General features: G+C 42.5%; 1 protein-coding gene across 1 annotated transcript; it reads right to left on the bottom strand.

Moving 5' to 3' along the window:
• Window positions 1-1,823: 1,823 nt before the first annotated feature.
• Window positions 1,824-16,956, bottom strand: LOC134633305 (ras-associating and dilute domain-containing protein-like). The gene is made up of 3 exons (XM_063482181.1): window positions 16,816-16,956; window positions 2,926-3,065; window positions 1,824-2,849 (listed from the first exon to the last, which is right to left on the bottom strand). The coding sequence occupies exons 1-3, from the start codon at window positions 16,945-16,947 to the stop codon at window positions 2,756-2,758; spliced, it is 366 nt and encodes a 121-aa protein (XP_063338251.1). The 5' UTR covers window positions 16,948-16,956; the 3' UTR covers window positions 1,824-2,755.
• Window positions 16,957-21,553: the final 4,597 nt, after the last annotated feature.

Here is a 21,553-nt window from a genome sequence, read left to right as displayed (position 1 = left end):
AAAAGTGGCATAGTGTGCTATGAGTGCGTCATGATACCAGAGCTTATGTGAGATGTTTGTGTGATGCTATAAAAGAGGCGCATGACTATGCAACCATCGTGTTGGCTGTTTGCTCTCCCATCCACATGGTAACAAAAGTATTGATTGCAACTGACTGTGTCTGCAGACTTTGTTAACAGAAAATTCCACAACACCCACACAGGCAAACCAGTGTGGGTAAAATGTGGGTGGAATTCTTTAAATGATGTGTGATGTTACAAGTTTCTCAACTATAACATAACTAGCAAAGCAGCAACGTGTAACTGGACTGGTTCTTATATAGCGCTTTTCTACCGTATCCTGGCACTCAAAGCATTTTACACAACTTGTACATTCACCCATTCGCACAAGCATGTTTTTCTACTGTTTCTAAGTGCTTCCTACCTAACATCCACACACATTCATACTCCGATGGATGCATCGGAGAGCAACATGGGGTTAGTATCTTGCCTAGGGATACTTTGCATGCAGACTGGACCAGACTGGGATCAAACCACCAACCTTCCAGTTAGTAGGTGACCTGTTCTACCAATTTTATCCAATTCAGGGTATCAGTTGGGCTGGAGCCTATCCCCACTGTGGCCATGTAGCCAATTACCAAAGGGATAACAGAGAGACAACCCTCCACACTAACATTCATACCTTTAGCCAATTTGGAGTTACCACTTAAACTAATGTCATGTCTTTGGATTACACAGTTGGAGTACACAGAAATGAGGGAATCTTGTAAATTTGATTTTGACTTGCTTTGAGGTGATGGCTCAAAATGTTTAATTACAATGAGGGCTCTCGGATCTCTGGGACCAGGACTCGGTCTGCTCTGGCTGGCCGGCTGCCGGCGGAGCCTGCATGGTCATCGCTGAAGGCCCACTGTGGCTGTTGGGTGACCCCTGTCTGGGGCTTTCCTCAGTTCTTTTCTAGGTGCCCCTGTGGTGGTCCCCCTTTGGGCTCTTGTCTGCTTCATGTCCGGGGGGGGGGGGGGACTATGGAGAAACCTTTTGAACCTTTTGAATACAAACACGCTCACAAACACAGCTGTGCCCACGGTTACTCACAGACACACACTGTCTGGGTTGGCTGCTGCCTCTAAACATATCGTGCATTATTAGTACTGTGTGCTGCTCAGTAACATGCAGTATTTATTATTTACTATTACTTATGCATATGTTGGTTGTTGCTATGATTTCAGCGTCTTTTCTCTCTCTATCCCTCTTCTCCTCTATTTTTCTTTTCCCTCTCCTTCTGTAAACTCACTTCCCAGCTTCTCTTTCCTTCTTTCTCTTTCCCGTCTCTTGGTCCTGTCCATTCTCATTTAAAATTTAAAAAAAAAAGTATATATAAACATGTGAAGGAGAAATTTCCAATTATGATTGAAGAAAAATAAACAACTTTCTCTTAAGTTGAGTTTGATCTTTCTTTTTACAAGTTATTGATATGCAGCCATAGACAATATAAAAAATAGACAGTCTGAAAAAGTGAAGGCACTGCAGAAGTGGCTTTTAATCTGCATATTTTATTTTAAAAAAGGGGTTTTCTGCTTTTGTTTTTTTCTCCACTTTTGCTGCAGTGATATAATCCTAACTGTTTATAGACACATTAGCCAGTCAGAAACCTACAAACATTAGCACAATTTGTCATCAAAAAGGTGTACAACTTTGACATTGCATGACAAAATCTTTGTTTTTCTTGTCCATATATAAATGCAAAAAAAAGAATGTCTGAAAATCTAAACACTGACATGTGAATGAAGGGCCAAGACATATACAATTAGAAAAAACCTTTGTTTCCAAAGTATTCAGGACTTGTTCATGGTAAAAAATCCAGACCATCCAGTAACATAATGTTGTAGATGGTCTCATTTCAGATGTTCTCTTGACTGAAGTTTTGTCCATTTTCAAAGCCTTCTCTTTAACATGTACAAAAAGAACAACTGAATCCACATCCTACATCTTCACTGAGTTGATATGTTTATATGTGCTTTATTGTCATAAGTAGCAAATGATCATATGTCAACAAGCCTCACTTCACTAACCCTCCAAACATTGCTGGAATTGAGATTTCTGTCTTCATTTACCTTTACAGTTGTTGCAGTGGGCTACATGTTAATTTTTTGTTCGTTGTGTTTTTAAAAATATATTTGAATCAGAGTATGGTATATCAACTATCAACATGTAAACTATCTAGCTAACTTACTTCTGGTTACGACCTCATAAATCGTCTTTGTCATGGATGTCTGAATGTTAAATGTTATTGCAAAACCGGGGAGAACAGCCACAGTTTTTACTCCCAGTAGTGCCTCAGTGCTCGTTTGCTTCTTTTGAAGTGAAGAAATACTTGGATCCAGAAATGTCTAATGATGCCAGACTAAACAAGGGAGTGGAACTTTGATAACACTGTGAAAAATGTTCCTTGTGTGTTATTGCATCAGCTTTCTTATTCCTGGGGTGACGGTGTTGTATTTGGAGAGAGCATGGAGAGAAAAGGTCTTGTCTTCTACCAATGGAAATGATAACACTAATGTAACCTTGACCACACACAAAAAAGGACTATGATGCCACTGTGATGTAAATTAAAAAGCTGCAAAACATCTAAAACCTGATAGAAGATTGAAGATTTTCTTTAAATTGTCCATATCCTTTAACTTGAAAATTCCAAAAGCTCTCAGAATCATCTTTAAGTGCTGATGGTTGTCACAAGTCTCTCAGCAAATGTAGCGTCAGCACTCATTCTGTATAATCTTAGCCATCCAGTTTGATCTGGACACGAGTAACCTCAGTCTGGCCCCTGATGACTGGATCAGCTCCCTCCCGCTGAAAGAGGGAAAGATATGAAAACAAAGTAGGTCATGCCAAATTCTTAAAATATGAGATATGATAGATTTCTTACTTTTGGTAGTCCAGTCCAAGAAGGCTGATTCCATTAACAGCCAAGATCCTGTCTCCTGGTAACAGCTTCTCACACCGGGCAGCTGGAGAGTCTGGGACCACTGCACGAATAAAGATGCCCTTCGCCTTCAAAGAAGTGTCCTGAAACATGAGGTGTCGAGTTCTCGATTAAACCAAAGATTTCACAGTTTCTGACTGTGAGGTTTTAAAAATGGTCCTTATTTTTACCTGCATTATATTTTTTATATATAAATGGCATGAAGTAATATAATTCATGCCACAATACATAATAATATATAGTTATTATGTATTATACATATATTTTTAGTGTTACACATCTGCTGTTAACAACTCAAGTACAGTTGTCACACAGTGGAACTTTGTATTTATCTTTTATATTGGTTTTATTTTGATTTTAGTGTTTATTTGCGAGTGTAGTTTTTATTGCATGATTTTATTATAATGTTTAAATTGCATGGTTTTTAGTGTTTTATTTGACATTGTTTTAATCCACTGTGGATTGGCCAGGACAACTAGCTGATAGGGACGGACTCCGGTGCAAAATGCGAGGTGGGCTGGGATATGACGGGCCCAGTGAAGGGACGAGAGGGGGACAGGAGGCTCCTCCTCGTCATTCTGGGACGAGGCTGGCGTGGACCCCGCTCTGGAGAAGGAATTTCTGGCCTGCTGGTATATACACATCAGGGGATTTTAGTGCATGTAGAAAATGGTATTTTTAAGGGTTTTAGAATTGTTTTATCTAGTCTCCGTGGGAATTTTAGCATATGGAGAACATTTTATTGTATACTTTTTTCTTAGTATTTGGGTTGTTTTATTTCTACTGTCTGCTTCGGGAAATAAACTGTTGTTGATCAGACCTGCTTCATCTTTGTGCCCTTGGTATCTGACTCCCTTCTCACCCTTGTATTTAAGGAATCGTTCGTATGACATTCTGGCGCATCAGCTTTAGTGTCTGCGTTACACAGTACTGTACTCTGCTTCAAAGAAGCCAAACTTTAAGTGTTTTTGAGTAATAGCTGTTCAGACTTTCAGAAGTTCTTTCAAAGTTTTTCAGAGGATATTGGGTACATTTTCACTCATTTTCATACTTAGCAAAGAGTCATTTTAAATTGTATTTTTAGGCACTTCATTATTAGGTTGGTTGGTGGCTCAATGCTTACTCAAAACGTATTTCTTTTCATTGTAATAGCTGTAAAGGTTTACAGCTATGTTAGCAGAGATAAGATAAGATAAACCTTTATTAGTCTCACAGCTCGGAAATTAGTTGTGTCACAGCAGAAAGTGGACTGTGCAAAGTAACAGCAGCAAAAAAGAAAAATAATGGAATAGAATAAGATAAGAGAATAACATTTTTTATTGTGTTTTACCATTTTTTATTTAAATGGTAAAACACAGTTTTTTAAATAATTATAATGTTGCAAATGTTTAAACAAGTTTAACATATTACTAATAAAAAGAAAAACAAAACATGAAGCTGATTATTAACTCAGACAAAATGATAATCAGTAGCATGTTTGCTAGCTATTTGTCCTTATCCAGCAACAACGGCTAAATTCAATCCTTTTTATTCACAAGATTTTTTTCCTGTGTTGGAAAATACAAATATTTAAGCAGTGAAAATTGAATTCTAAGACGAGACGGAGGTAAGTGACGGAAGTGACGGGGTAAGGTAAGCGACCCATGTTGTAGGTGACGTCAGACGCCGGAGATTTGACGGGAAAAAAAAACGAATGGTAGCCTAGAATTTAACAAAGTTTCTTTTATCTTCAGTACTGCCAAATAAACTAACCAACTGTCATATAACTAACAACATCTGTCCTATCATCTCTAACACCCTGGAGGACAACGAGGAGAGTTTAGACGCTCTCCAAGAATACATCGACCGGTGCTTCGAAGACTTAGTAATGAAGAAGGCCCAGAGCATGTCTTCCCAGGCCAAAACTGAGACGCCGTCATCTAAAAGATATCGCCCGGCAGACTCCCCCGGCACAACATCGCCTGCCGGCAAAGATATCGTCGACATCCTGGAGTCAATCGATAAGCGATTGTCCAGTTTTGATGCGAGGCTGTCCCTGGTAGAGATTTTACACCGGGAATTTCAATCTCTAAAAGAATCCCTGGAGTTCAGCCAGAAGCAGGTGGAAACACTTGCTGCAGAAAACGCCACGCTACGGGACTCGGTCAAATCTCTAACCGAAAATGTGACCCAATTAAACATAGAAAATAAAAAAATAAAAGAGACCGTTATGGATTTACAAGCCCGTAGCATGAGAGATAATCTTGTGTTTTCTGGCATTCCAGAGTCTGCCGGAGAGGACCCGGAAACGACCGTGAGAAGCTTCATTAAAATCCACCTGAAGCTGCCGGAGGACACGGTGAAAAACATAGGGTTTGAAAGAGTGCATCGCATCGGGGCTCCGAAGACAGGAAGTGGGAGACCGCGTCCTATTGTGGCCAAATTCGGCCACTTTAAGCAGAAGGAGCAGGTGAAGAGTCGCGGCAGAGAGCTGAAAGGAACGGACTTCAGCGTGAACGACCAGTTCCCCAGAGAGATCCTGGAACGACGCAGGGTCCTGTTCCCAGTCCGACGTAGTTTTATTCAGAAAGGCTCCCGGGCTGTCATCGCCGTGGACCGGCTCTACGTGGACGGACAGCTCTACCGCGACCCCGGCATCACTCCATGGCTGTATTGACGGCACACCAGATAAGAATCCGCTACGCTATTCTCTTCACTCACACTCTCTTGTATTAACTTTTGCTTAACTATGTAATATCAGTTTGCTAATTTAGTATAACGTCACCGTCACTCTCCGCCAATGCTTTAATTGGAATGTTTCCGTTTTTATTTCTTTTTCCCCTTTTTCTCTCTCTTGTCGCTCACCTTGCTGTTTGGTTTCCTTGCTTCTCTTTTCTTTCACTATGTCGATCACCTGTTTCCCTATCCATCCACAAACGACACTGTCTATTTCTACATGCTCACTCTGCACGATCACGCACACACATGCGTTTAAAGGCAACACATTTACAACAGCCACACAGTGCACACAGATATAGGACACACACGCACACATTTGCTCATTTTAGTTATTATGCACACACATAGTCAGACCTATGGAGCTTCTCGCTGCGCATTTTCTTCGCTTTATTTACAAAAAAAAAAAAAAAAATGATGTGTTTCCATTTTCCTCACCCGTCTAAGCAAGACACACAGCGTATGTCATTAGCCACAAACACACAACTATGGGCACGCTAAGGTTTGTCTCATGGAATGTGCATGGAGCTGGCTCTAGGGAAAAAAGGTTAAAAATATTTAACCAACTTAAAAAACTACAGGCAGACGTTTTATTACAAGAAACCCACATGCCTGTCACAGGTTTGAATAAACTTAAAACACCTGAGTTTCCTAATGTGTTCTCAACCTGTTATAATTCTAGACAAAGAGGAGTAGCAATTCTAATACATAAAAATATTAATTTCACAGTACTCGATACAGTTATAGATCCAGAGGGCAGATTCCTAATAGTCAAACTATCTATACTTAACCAAAAGCTATGTATTGTAAGTATATATGGTCCGAATGTTGATGACCCCTCATTCTTCCACGGTTTTTTTAGTACACTCTCTGAACACCTAGATTGCACAATTGTTCTTGGGGGAGACCTCAACCTGGGACTAAATGAAGAAATGGATAGGCTCAATACAGCAGGAACTCAGCGTAATTGGCAGTCCACAAATATAATCAAACAGTATATGAGCGACTTTGGTCTTTGCGATGCATGGCGCTCCCTCCACCCCAACAGTAAGGAATATTCTTTCTTCTCACATGTTCATCACTCCTACTCTCGTCTGGATTATTTTTTGGTCAGCAGCTCACTGCTGAGGGACATTTCAGACACTGAGATTCATCCTATAGCTGTCAGCGATCATGCTCCTGTATCTTTAACACTAATGCACAAGAATAATACCACGCCAAGTAAAAACTGGAGATTTAATACATCGCTGCTCAAAGATGAAGAGTTTATCAAATACTTTAAAAAAGAATGGACTTCATATTTAGACCTTAATGACATTCCTGGAACATCAGCATCTGTCCTCTGGGAAGCAGGGAAAGCCGTGATGAGAGGTAAAATAATCTCTTTCTCATCACATAAGAAGAAAGAAGAAAACAAAAATATTCAAGAACTAGAAAAAAACATTAAATCCTTAGAAAAAGCTTATGTATCACACCAAGATCAAGAAATATTAAACAACATTTGCAAAACAAAACTAGAATTAAATGAAATTATTAATAAAAAGACTAAATTCTTAGTACAAAGACTTCGCCTGCAAAATTATGAACACGGTAACAAATCCGGACAATTTCTTGCTAACCAGTTAAAAATCAATAAAGAAAAAACAACTATATGTGCTGTTAAAGATTTATCTGGGAATACAATATATGATCTTAAAAAAATAAACAAAATTTTTAGGGATTTCTATGAAACTTTATATACACCACAAATAAACCCATCTAAAAACGAAATTGATCAGTTTTTGGACAACATAACTCTTCCAAAATTATTAGACACTCAAGCAATGGCACTGGATTCGCCACTGACGCCAGGTGAACTCCAGGAAGCCCTGATAAGTATGCCCAATAATAAGGCTCCAGGTCCAGACGGCTTTCCTGCAGAATTCTACAAAGAATTCTGGACGATTCTAGCACCAGTTTTTTACAGAACGTTGTTGGAAATCAAAGAAAAGGGCAGACTCCCATCAAATATGAATTCTGCAAACATTAATCTCCTGCTAAAACCAGGCAAAGACCCTGTATATCCCCCAAGCTATCGTCCAATATCCCTTATAAATGTAGACCTTAAAATAATCTGCAAAGCTTTCTCAAAGAGATTAGAGAAAATAACCCCCCTCTTAATTCATCCTGACCAAACTGGTTTCATAAAAGGTAGGCACTCATCAACAAATACACGTAGATTACTTAATTTAACAGACTACTCATGCAGTAAAAACATTGAAACCATAATATTGTCTCTTGATGCAGAAAAAGCGTTTGACAGAGTTAACTGGAAATTTCTATTTGCAACTTTACACAAATTTGGTTTTGGAACCTCTTTCATAAACTGGTTAAAAATATTATATAATTCCCCAACAGCTTGTGTCAGAACAAATGACCAAACATCCTCCAGCTTCTGTCTCCTGAGGGGCACCAGGCAGGGATGCCCACTCTCCCCTTCACTGTTTGCAATTTTTATTGAGCCACTAGCAGCAGCAATTAGACAGGCTACAACAATTAAGGGCATAAAATGTAAGAATGTAGAACATAAAATCAGCCTTTATGCGGATGATGTGTTACTTTTTCTCCAGAACTCACAAACCAATATCTCTGGGGTGATTGCATTGATAAATTCTTTCTCAAGAGTCTCAGATTATTCAATTAACTGGTCAAAATCTACAGTTCTTCCGATTAATTGCTCCTTCCATAATTCTTCTCCTACACCACTGCAATCTGGAAATATAAGATATTTAGGTATTAATGTCTCTCCTAAGCTCTCAGAATTAACTAAAATAAACCACATCCCGCTTTTAAAGACAGTAGAAAGCGATCTGGCTAGATGGAAATCTCTACCCATATCACTCATGGGAAGGGTCGCCGCTATAAAAATGATGGTCTTGCCAAAAATAAACTATTTGTTTTCAATGATCCCAAATAAGCCATCACAAGATTGGTTCAGATCTCTAGACTCATGTATTTCTAAATTCCTTTGGCAAGACAAACCCCCACGTATCAGCTTAAAAACATTACAAAGGACCAAGGATAAAGGAGGATTAGATCTGCCTAATTTTAATCACTATTTTTTAGCCAACAGGCTTCAGTTCATCTCTAGATGGTTTAAACACACCCTCTTAGATGAGCCCTGGCTAGATGTAGAACAGGCACTATGTAATAATCTAGAAATTTCAGACCTACTATTTATCAGCTCAAACATCAAAAGACATGAATGCTTTAAAAGCATCAACATCAGCTCTTCTCTGACAGCATGGTGGGAGTTTCTAAAAATGACAGTCCTCATTAATCCCATGCAAACGTACACCTATCTGGAATAACCCTGACATATTACAAAACAATAATATGATTAATTTTCCAGAATGGAGTTGTAAAGGAATTAAATACTTAGAACATATATTAGAGGGAACAGAATTTATTCCATTTGACAGACTAGTTACACAATATGGGATCAACAAGAAAAGATTTTTTAGAATATCAACAAATTAAATCCATAGTAAAAAAGAAATTTTACCTCAGTCAAGCTGAATTACAAACACCACCAAGTGCGGTACACTTTCTTACTCTTAAATCCCCCAAATTATTGTCTAAAATATATAGAACACTTTCTAAAATAGATGAATCAATATCCCTTCCTATTGCAAAGTGGGAAGCAGATTTATCAGTAAGCTTAGACCAAAACTTCTGGTCTCAGATATGCTTAAAAACCTTTAAATTGATTAAAAATCCCAGTCTGCAATTAATACAATACAAATTACTACATAGAGTACACTATACTGGTCATCGGATGTTCAAGATGGGCTTTACATCTTCCAACAACTGCTCACACTGTCAAGGCAATACACCAGACAATTACATCCACGCTCTTTGGTTCTGTCCACCAGAAGTTTTGGCGTGAGATATGTGAAGACTTATCAAAGTGTCTGAAATGTAACATTCCAGCCTCCCCTTTAGTATGCTTGTTGGGAAAATTGGATGATGTCACTACAGAAACTAATACAGTCCACATGGTTTTCACTGCCCTATGCATCGCCAAGAAAACGGTCCTCATTAACTGGAAAAATAAAAATAATCTTAATTCTAATCAATATAAAAACCATCTAATAGATCACATTAGTCTTGATACAGCCTCTGCCACCACATTAGATCAATCCCTCTGGGCTCCTTTGATCGGCTTCATCACCTAGTGGGGGTGGGGGGTCATGGTTTGGTCCTGCCTTCGCTATTGTGGTTGATGTGGAGGTTGGGACGGGCTTAGGGCGCCAGGAGAACCCCTAGAGACGTTATCCCTGGAGGGCTCAACCCGGGGGGTTGTGGTCATAACCTGGTTAGTGGCTCTGGTCGCTCTTAGAGGGTGTTCTCCTCGTGGCTGCGTGCAGCGGGGCTGGGGGATGGTCTGTACTGGCGGACGTAGGTTACTGGCCTGGTAGCCTGGCTGCCCCTGAGTGGATCCGGGGCAGGCGTGGGGGCTTGGGGTTCGGGGGTGCTTCGTCTCCGTGATGGGGCTCTGGCTGGGCCTTGGGGGCTTCGGTCCTCGTCGGTGTGTCGCCGAGGTTGTGGGCGGGTGGGTGCAAGGGGGCTCAGCCCTGGCGCAGGGGGCCTCTGGTGCATCGGCCTAACTGGGGGGCTCTTCAACTGGCAGGGAGGTTGTTCCATCCTTGCAGAAGTCCACTCTGCAGGTGGGGGAGAGACATAGGAGAGGTGGAGAATAAACCTAACCTGGGTGTCTGTTGTCTTGTGTAGTCTGGAGATGATTGAATGTTGGGGTGGGTACAGTTTCCTCTGCGGTGGGGTGGGGTGGGCTGCCCCAGGTCCTGTGGGGCTTGGCGGTGCTGCTGCCGTAGGCCCCGGTCTGGATGGGCCTGGGCTCCCTTGCCTTGGTGGGTACCAGAGGACGGGGGTGCCTACTGGGGTCAGCGGGGGAGCTGGCCCTAAGGAGGAGCATCTTGCCCCTCCCTTCTTTTCCTCCCCATCCCCGGCTGCCTCCCTCTTCCCGCTCCACCACACCCACCCACACAGGTAGGGCCTTGGGGTGCGGGTGTGTCACCAGGGTGCAGGGGAGGCATTCCCCCCCCCCTCTGTCCCCTTCTGGCCACCTGTGCCTCAATTTTATTCCACAACTTAGACATCCACATTATTCACACTCTCATAACACACACATATATATAGGGCCTTGAGGATGACCACGTTAACGGCGTCCAGTGGACGGTCTGTGTATTCAACCCTACCTCTGGCGCCGGTGCCCACCTCTCAATTTTAAATCCATGTAGACATTGAGGGTTCTCGGGAGGGGCCGTGCTAACACCTGCTGCTCTCTGGCAGCAGCACCATGCCCTCCCTTGTTTTAAATGCACTTTAGAACAACACGCAGCAACACTACACATGAGCGGGAGGAGGGAGGTATGGGGTCTTCACACACCCCCGTTCTCTACTAGCCATCGGGGCGGGGGTCTGGGAGCAGGTGTTGGCTGTCCGATTGGCCTCCCTGCTGCCGTGGAGCCTGGGGCGGTCTGCTTGCCTCCACCCCGGTGGAAAGGGTCACATCTCTTGGGTCTGGGTGCCTTTTCCCCCTCTGGGGGCGAGGGTACCTGGACCCGGGGTATAGAGTATGTTTGGGGAGTATGATTGTGTGTACATGTCCATGTATGTCTATCCCTACGTTGGATGAGTGCTGAGTGTTTGTATATGTGTGCATGAGGGTGGGAATGCATGTTTGTGTCTGTGTATGCCTGTTTGTCTGTGTCTATATGTCAGGTCAGGTCTTAGACTCCACCTCTCTGGGAACACCCAGGCCCTCCAAAGTGTGGAGGCCTATCTCCCCTCACCACACTCCCTGCCGGTAACTGATGCCCTCAGGGGTCGGTGCATTGGTGGTTCTTGGTGTCCGGGGCTGGGCGCTCAGGTATACACCAGCTCACTCCCGGTGGCTACTTGGCGGGGCCTGGTGCCTGTCGCTCGGTCAGGCCTCTTCCGGTGCAAAGGGGGCCCTCAGGTCTCCGGCCTCGGGGCCTGCGACTCGGTTCACTCTGGCACAGCTGGCTGCCGGCAGAGCCGGCGGGCACGCCGGTGCAGCCCCCTCTGGCTTCTGCTCCATGGCTACTGGGTGACCCCTCGTCTGGGGATCTCCTCAGCCCTTCCCAGGAGGGTGGCACGGATGCCCCTCCGGTGGTTCTCCTTGGGCTCTCGCACTCTGGGGCCTCTGGATGTCTGGAGCCTGGATCTCCTCCATGCCTGCTTCATGCCCTGGGGGACGGGGCTATGGCCCTCCACACCCTCTAGCAGACCGTTACATGGGGAAACCTTTTGTATACAAGCGCGCTGATCCACACAGGTTTGCACACGGGTGTTCACTGTTCGTAGACTAAACTACACCTTTCTTAGCTGCTACTTTAAAGCACATTGTGCGCTGTCTGTCCTGCGTGCTGCACAACCACATTCAATATTTAGTTTTTACTGCTGTTCACACTTAGCTAGATTAACGTGATGGTGTTGTGTTTAGTATGTTGCTTTGTTTGTTTGTTTTTTTGCTTGTTTTCTCTTCTTTTTCTCTCAACAGGTGATCCAGGAGATTTTTTTTTCTCTTTGTCTTTGTAAGTGCCCTTTCTCACTGTCCCTTTTCCCTTCTGTTTTTCTTTTCCTTCCTCTCTTTCTTTCTCCCTTTCCTATCCCCCAGTCATGTCTGTCCCATCTGTAACAACTGAAAATAAAATAAATAATAACAACAAAGTTTGATCAAATGGACCAATACGGCAATGCCATGATGATCCATTTGGCAAAATAAATCCATTTGGTATCCTTGTTGGTCTTCAGACAACAATTCTGACGGCTAAAGAACCAAATGGGACAGACAAGAAAAAAAAAAAGAAAAAAAGAAAAAAAAAGAAAATTGAATTCTATTCTCTCTTTCTGAACCTTTTATTATTATATATTTTTTAAAATCAAAATGTTTCTCTTTCCACTTCCAAAAACATAAAAATGTTATTTATCTCTTTTTATTATAATGACCGCTGTGACGGAGTATTGGGCCACAAGATACATCGTCTTTATTGCACAATGGCATAACCATCAATAACCTAGCATCTGTTCTTTACCAGCATTTTGTACAAAGCTTGACCAGACACAGCTTACTCCATACTCCTCACCACACTGACTCTGTATCCTAAAAGAGAAATCACTTCCTTCCTTGTTGCTAAAACCAATTCTGATGTACGATTTCAGTAACTCAGAGGGTATAGCAGCTGTGGCACAACTGTAATCTCCACATTTCGACTTTTTTCTCGAAATAGATCTTCAACTTTACTCTTGGAATTTCATCGTTGGAGTTGGCCGTCCGACTGGGGTCTGGAATATGGGGCCTCCCTGCTGCTGCGGAGTCGGGGCGGTCTGCTTCTCCCCACTGCAGGGAAAAGGGTAACACCACCTGGGTCTGGGTGCAGTTTCCCCCTCCAGGGGCAAGGGTACCTAGACCTGGTTCTTAGAGTACGCTTGGGGAGTGTGATTGTGTGTACAGTGTCTCTTTATGTCTGTCTCCACGTTGGTTGAGTGTGGAGTAATTGCCTATGAGAGCATGAGGGTGGGAATGGATGTTTGTATCTGTGTGTGCCTGTATGTCTGTGTCTATATGTCAGGTTGGGTATCAGACGCCACCTCTCTAGGGACATCTCAGGCCCTCCAAGGTTTGGAGGCCTATCTCCCCCCACCACTTCCCCTGCCGGTGGCGGACGCCCTCAGACATCGGTGCGTTGGTGGTTCTTTGTGTCCGGGGATGGGCGTCCAGGTACACACCGGCTCACTCCTTGGTGGCTGCTTATCGGGGCCTGGAACCTGGGGCTCACTCGGGCCACTTCGGGGGTGGGGTGCCCTTGGCCTCTCGGCCTGGGGCTCGGTCACTCAGGCACAGCTGGCTGACGGCGGAGCTCACGGGCACGTCACTGCAACCCCCCCTGGCTTCTGCTCCGCGGCTGCTGAGTGACCCCTCATCTGGGACTCTCCTCAGCTCTTTCTGGGATAGTGGCGCGGCTGCCCCTCTGTTGGTCTTCCTTGGTCTCTTGTGTTCTGGGGGCCTCTGGATGTCTGGAGTTTTGATCTCCTCCATACCTGCTTCATGCCCTGGAGGACGGGGCAGTGGCCCCCCACACCCTCTAGCAGATCATTACATGAAGGAACCTTTTAAAAACAAGCGCGCTCATGCTCACAGGTGTGCACACGGGTACTCACACACACAAACTACACCCTTTTTGGCTCCTACCTCAAAGCACACTGTGCGCTGTCGATCTTACGTGCTGCACAATAAGGTTTAATATTTAGTATTTACTGTCATATTCCCATATATCATTGTGATGTTGTTTATTACTCTCGTTTTCTTCTGCTTGTTTTCTTTTTTCTTTCTCAACAGGTGATCCAGGTGATTGATATATGTATTTTTTGTCTGCTTATTCTGTTGGTTTTTGTTTTTTGCCCTTTTTCCCCCGTCCCTCTTCTCAGCTGTCTTTCTTTCCCTCTTTCTTTCTCCCCTTTCTTTCCCCCAGTCAAGTCTGTCCCGTATTCAGCAAGTGAAAATAAAATAAACAATAAAAGGTAAATCAAATGGACCATTACGGCAAGGCTGGGATGGTCCATTTGGTAAAGTAAATCCGTTGGGCATCTTTCTTCGCCTTTAGACAATAATTCTGATGGCAAAAGAGCCAAATGGGACAGGCAAAAAAAAAAGAAAAAAAAAAAGAAGTCATATGTTGTTCTCTCAGCAAATGTCATGTGGACTGACAGAAAAGATTCTCCTGGTGCTGCAGAGGTTTCTCAAAAATAGTGCTCTTATGCTTTTTCTTTTAAATATACAGTGAAAACTGTTACATAGGTATGTTTTTATACCTTCTGTAATAAGAACCACGTGAGGAGGACCTAAATGTGGGTCAAATTTTCAGGTGATAATCATAATTAAGAATGGACTAAATAAATAAATAAAAACACTTCAAAAATCATAAGGAAATAAACACATGAGTATGTCAGCATCATGACATCATCGAAATGTGTGCAGTGTTTCCCATTAAGAACATACCAAGCAGACAGTTAGACCCAAATGTTTCAGTTCGATTTCATAACACATTTATTACTTGATAGCCAGACTGCCAGGTTAAAGTACCATTCTTATGTTCTGCTTGGTCTTTCACAATAAAATGCAGAGAAAATGTTGGTAGAAATCCAACAAGAAAAAATAGACTTAGACGGTATTTACTGCTTATAGTCCTTTTCAGCAAGCAATAAACAATCGGGTTGTAATTTAAAAGTTTTCAGAATCTGCTTCTAAATGTTAAACATTTCTCATGGAGATTTATTGCCACGCTGTCCAGCAGAGTCAACAAGCATGAAGAACAACCAAAAACAAACCACTGACAGTGTTTATGCCAACAGCAGGCCTTGCACACACTTTTCCAAATCTGCACGTTGTTCATCAGTGTTATACAATTGTGGAGGTTTGTTTTGATTCTGATGTTTCTAATCAGCTGCTGAGATTAGTCATCAGAATAAGTCCTTGAATCATTGGGAAAACATATTACTGGAGGAAATAAGGGGTGAGTTTCAATGACAGGCTGCAAACTGTACTTGGTGATTGAATGGATGAGAAGCAGAGACACTTCACCGCTTAGGGAAGTTAATTCTAGGATGTGAAGCCAAAGGACTAAACAGAAAAAGGATCAAAAATCCAAAATGTTTTCAGTTTCCTGGCTGAGTTGTCTCATTTATTTCCGATGAAGCTGCCTTTGCACTGCAGCATTTCCTTTGCAACTTCTGCTAAGATTTATCCTCAAAGGTCACTGTGCAGGGTTACAATTTCTACCACAGTGACAGTGGGTCCAAAATGAAAGGCCAAGGTTTTGCTCAACAGCTCATGCTGAGAGTATAAGTGCAGTCCGTGTACTCCCATGGAGCATATGGATTGGACAGGCAGCCAGATTTGACAGGGGGCATTTGCCTTATTTCACGTTACTCCTTCTTTAATAAATAAGGATATAAATGATGAATAACAGAAATAAAAGAAAGAAAGGTGAAGTTACTTAAGAGAGGATATGAACTAAGGTGCAGAGTAAAGAATAAATAAATAAAATGAATTGTTAATATAATATGTAACCTAAACAGTGGCCCAGCTTTATAGGCTACACAACAAATTCATGTAATAACAACCTAGTTTAAAACACATCATATATGCACAGTATGGTCATAGGAAAATGTAGAAAGAGTTTGCAATTTTGATTGAGATCATGTTTTAAAGCCAGCCTCACATGCTGATGATGACCAGTTATTACAGTAGTTCTAAAGGGACAAATGAAATGTGCTTCCCAAAATCGGACTTGCATAGACAGATGCTCTCTAAAATCAGTGCAATCCTTAGTCAAGCTGGTGACAGCAATGGCTACATGCTCACTAACCAAATTGTGTTAAGTTTTTTCATTAACAAATTGTATCATTTTAATCACAGTTGTAAAAGTTAGTCAGACCGTATCGTGATGCTGCTGAAAACATTAGCAAACAGTTGTTTGCTGTCTTAACTCAGAGACTGTCCTCTATGCTATAGCTGCATTACATGTTCACTCCCTAACCATAAATTAGCAACAATCAATAGGCTTTATGTAAAATGGATATTACTTAACTGTTAATAAGATTTTAAAAAACAAACCCAGAGAAGTTCTTCTACTAAGCACTTTAGAATTTCACAGCTAAAAGTTTTCATTTTGCTAACTACAAGCTACCTTTTAAATGTAGTCGTGTCGTTCTTATCAACCTTGATCCTCGTGACAGCAGAGCCTGTCTCACTATATTTAGATTCCTAAAATTCTACGAGGGACAAATTAGCTCTGTGTTAATTGTCAGAAAAAAGAAAAGAAAAAAAAGAAAAAGAAAAAAAAAAGGAATTTCATCGTTGCAGAGAGCTGTATGTGTGCCACCTTTCATAATTGTTTCCAGTTTTCCAGTGGTCGCCAAAAATAAAAATGAAAAAAAAATAATCCCCAGCAGCCATAAACTGGTAGCTGTGCCATAGACTCTGCTAGCCCTGTGACAAACTGTCTACAGGTTAAATTCTCGTTAACTTACCCTTGTGTCTATTAGAGCAAGACCAATCCCTCTTTCACCTCGCTCCAGCTCCAGGCTAAAAACCTCTTCATCTGCTTCTTCTTCATCTCCCTGCTCCTCCTCTTCTTCTTTTAGTTCTACGAGTGTTTTCATATTGCTGCAATCGGACTTTAAGCGGTCTACTTTGAGAGCAGCTAAGCACTGATACACTAATCCACCTGGAGAGTAAAACAAATGATATGTTCAGTTTTATTAAAAAAAAAAAAAAAGACGCAGAGAAGAAACTAGGAATAGAAATGCTTTTCTATACCTTCATCATGTGCATCTGCACCAGAGAGCCAGGGAAGTGTCTCATCATCAGACTTCACCCATTTGTCTTGGTCTTCCTTCACCTGATCAGTTCGACCTACTATGAGGGGACTGTTAGGTGGGGTAAGGAGGCAGGAGGGGTCCAGGACTGACCTCCTCGACTCGCTGGTCTCAGTCTCTCTTGTCTGCAGCTCTAGATTTCTTAGCTTTTGGGACAAAATATTGGCACCAGAGGAGCTGAACTCATCCAGGTAGCTGGTGAAGAGAGGAAAGGGTGATGGTGTTGACGGTGATGATGGTGATGGCGGTGAAGGTGGTAAGGGAGCAAAGGTACTTGAAGGGGACTGGTGATTTTGGTCACTAGGCTCCAATAAGTTCAAATCAGCTTGTAATGTATTCAAAGTTTCTAGACTGCCGTTTTGAAGATTAGCCACATTAGTCAGGTTAGCCTCCATTTGAACCTCATCACCCTGCTGGACAAATAACATTAGAACAGCATGAATAGATACACCAATGAGCAGAAAAATAGCCACCATAGTATAGTTCATTGTAACATGATGTAAACGGTAAAAAGGGTGTCACCAGATTTATTTTTTATTGCATTATTGTCTGATGAAGAACTTGTGACTGTGAAATGTGCAACAAATATGCTTGCAGTGTTTGAGCGGTTGATTTTTCACTTTTAATGGTCACTTTCAGGCCTAACATCTGCCCTTGCTCTGGTATAGATATGTGATTAGCTTTCTAGTCTAAGCAGCTTGGAAAGAAAAAACGTCTGGACTTCTTTAAGTTGCTTGAAGACATTTCACCTCTCATCCGAGAAGCTTCTTCAGTTCTAAGGTCGAATGGTGGAGAGACCCAGATTTAAACCCTGTGGGAGTGTCCCCTGTAGAGGGTCAACGAACCCCCTAATGATCCTCTACCTAATCACAGGGGCCAAGGTGTGAAAACGGGTGTAGGTCACAATCAGCCAAGGTTTCGGGTGAACTCACTGTGAAGCCTAGCCCCACCCTATCATGTGATTTCCTGAGGTCAGAAGACCCAGGATTTGAGTGGGCGTTAAGGCGTCTGGGATCTCAAAACTGGATTATAGATGGCAGACAGTTGGTGTTGTAAGCTGCCGCCTCTGTTCAAAGATGGTTGCTCACAGTGGACATAGATGGCTTCTTTCACTCCTCTTTCAAACCATCTGTCTTCTCTGTCCAAAATGTGAACATTGGTGTCCTCGAAGGAGTGACCTTTGTCCTTTAGATGTCTTTAGAGTCTTGTCCTGTCGAGATGGCTCTTCTATGTTGTGTCATGTGTTTATGTTTGGTCTCTCCAATGTAGAGGTCTGAGCATTCCTGAGTATTCTTCGCACATACACTACATTGTTAAGTTTGTGTTTAGGAGTTCTGTCTTTGGGATGAACCAGTTTTTGTCTGGGTCTGAAGTATACTGGGCGGTCCTATTTGGAGAAGACTCTCCTGAGTTTTTCTGATAAACCTGCTACATAGGGGATGACAATGTTGTTGCGTTTGTCTTTCTGATCCTCCCTAGTTGTTATCTGGTCATCTTTTCGGTGCCTCTTTGCTGACTTGATGAAAGCCCAATTAGGATAACCACATGTTTTAAAACTCAGGAGAGTTTTTCTTTCCAAGCTCCTTAGACTACGATAACCTGGATGACTGACAACCTTCACAGATGATTAACTTTCTAGTCTTTCATACATGGAAATCATCTACAGATGTTTTAACGTTTAAACGGGCCCAGGCTAGCTGGACTACTTCCAATCTCTATGCTAACTGACTGTTACTCTCAGTGACTTAGTGTATAGCTATTAAATACTGGAATTTGAATATTAAAGACAAGCTGAAAGCTGAACAAGAAGTTTTTCTTGAAAAAGGACTGAGTGGTACTAGACTTTTTTTGTTGTTTTTCAGTTGAAAGCGACATTTTTTTAAATAACATTCTTCATTTGAAACCGATAATGTGGCTACCTGTTGAACATCACTTCTATGTGCAATCTGTTTTTAGCTCTAGTTTGAATTTGTACTTGCTAAATACCCCATTATATATTCTAGTTACTGGAAAGAAACACTCAGTAGAGCTAAGAAACCGGTCAGATCGACTAAGAACTGCTGAACTTTATTAATTAGCAGTTATTACTCCTAATTAGCAAGTGTCATCAGACTAACACTACAGACTAAGAAGGTAAACGCAGTAAGAATCAACATGGTTGGTTTTACACTGTTTGCTTAGTGGTGCTAGCGCTTAAGCTAAAGCTAATGCTGCTATAGCCTCACAAGGCCGCTAGCATGGCGAGAAAGTTTTCTGATATATATGTTTTTTCAGCAAAGGTTTCCAATCTGACTTTATGTGCAAACTTTATACTTTTATGCTTTATATAAAATATTATTTCTTTTTCTAATTTTCTTACCTTGTGGTCTTCAGCAGTTGAGCGATTTAAGGTGGAAATAAACTCTTTGAGCTTGTCCAGTTCTCTCCTCAGGGCTGAATCTGTTACTGCTCTTCTCAGTTGAAGCTGGTAGCCCACGTCTGGCAGCACCAGTGGATGGTGGGTGTCAAAGCTCTCAAGAATGTCAGCTAAGCAAGAAGACGGAGTGTATTAAAATGAAAAAAATGAAAGGTAAGATTATTGTGTTCACAGTACACTCACTTCTTCTTGTTCCTGCACCGAAGGAGTCCAGGTGTGTCTACAAGGCGATGCTGGGCTATATAGACTCAAAAGATGGTTCAGCTGGGCTGGACTCAGGGCAGGATAGTCTAAGCGAAGAGAAACCCAAGTTTTCTGTGTACACACACACACACACACACACACACACACACACACACACACACACACACACACACACACACAGTGCATTAGAATGATTCTTCTACTACATTTTCATCTGTTAAGTTAAATAAAAACTTTCTTAAGAAAAAGAAAAGCGCTATATAGGAAGCTCTACAAGTCAGTTGTCTTTTTTTAATACAGTTACAGCTGCTCAACGGAAAGGTTTGTATGCTGTTGTGAAAAGCAGCCATTTAAAGGTGAGTACCTAAAAACTGGGACCAACGACCTTAAGCCAGTGTCCCTCAAACCTGACAGGGGTGACCCTGATGTCTCGGTCAGCTTGAGCTTATGAACTACCCACATTCATCCACAGGTTTAAACAGAACTAGGCAATTTATCAACTGCACACAGACTGTTGAATCAGGGTTTAGTATACTCCCCAAGGACACTTCAATATATAGACAGGAATGACCTTCCAAATATCAGACCACCCACTCTACCTCCTGAGCAGCAGTTGAGCTGTCTGTCCATCAAGAAAGACTTTGGTCTGAAATGCTTTCGGTAGGGGAACGTGATTTTCACAACAAACAAATCTTCAGCAACTGTGGGATGCTATCACATCGCTATGGACCAAAATTTCTAAGAAATGTTTCCAGCACTTTGTTGAATTCATTCATGTTTAAATATGACGTTAAGCAAACACAGGGCAAGCAAGTAGATGCCTTTAGGCTAAGTGCAGTACGCCAATTAAATACTGGAACGAGAAACATCATCAAACCATCCATCCATCCCTTCTCTTTCACTTATCTGGGCCGGGCAACAGCCTAAGCAGAGGAGCCCAGACCTCCCTCCCTCTAGCCACCTCCTGTAGCTCATTTCCAGGGAAACACAGAGGCATTCCCAGGCCAGCTGAGACATATCATAATTCCATGGTGTCCTGGGTCTGCCCAGGGCCTACTGCCGGTAGGACATTTCCAGAACACCTCACCAAGGAGGTGCCCAAGAAGCATGTTAACCCGAACCACCTCAACTGGTTCATTTTGATGTGGAGGAGTAACATCTCTACTCTAAGCCCCTTCTGGATGCGTGTGCTCCTCACCCTATCTCTAAGGGAGATGCCAGCCACCCTTCAGAGATAGCTCATTTCTGACGCTTGCATCTCATGGGTCCTACCCCGAGCTTGTGACTAAAGGTGAGAGTAGGGACGTAGAACGACCAGTAAATCGAGAACTTGTACGCCCAGCTCTCTTTTCACCTCGATGGACCAGTACAGCACTACAGCCGCAGCACTCCAATCCTTCTGTTAATCTCCCTCTCCCCTCAGTCGTGAACAAGAGCCCGAGATACTTAAACTCATCCACTTGGGGCAGCAACGTGTCCCTGACCGAGAGTGGGCACTCCACCCTTTTCCAGCTGAGGACCATGGCTTTAGACCTGGATGTGCTGATTTTCATTCCTACCGTTTCACACATGGCTGCAAGGCACTCCAGTGCGAGCTGGAGGCCGCCACCTGTTGGCCACCAGCCAACAGAACCACATCATCTGCGAAAAGCAGAGACGAGGTTCTGAGACCACCAAAGGCTGTAATGTTCGATCACACGACCGGCAAGGGAATACGCTTGAGAATGGTGTATCTTTTTATTCTTCAGAGGCGGACGCATCTTTCACCCT

This window comes from Pelmatolapia mariae, linkage group LG8, assembly GCF_036321145.2.
Source record: "Pelmatolapia mariae isolate MD_Pm_ZW linkage group LG8, Pm_UMD_F_2, whole genome shotgun sequence".
Lineage (NCBI taxonomy): Eukaryota > Metazoa > Chordata > Actinopteri > Cichliformes > Cichlidae > Pelmatolapia > Pelmatolapia mariae.
Note: the sequence above shows the minus strand (reverse complement) of the source record. Positions and strands in the feature narration are given on the sequence as shown.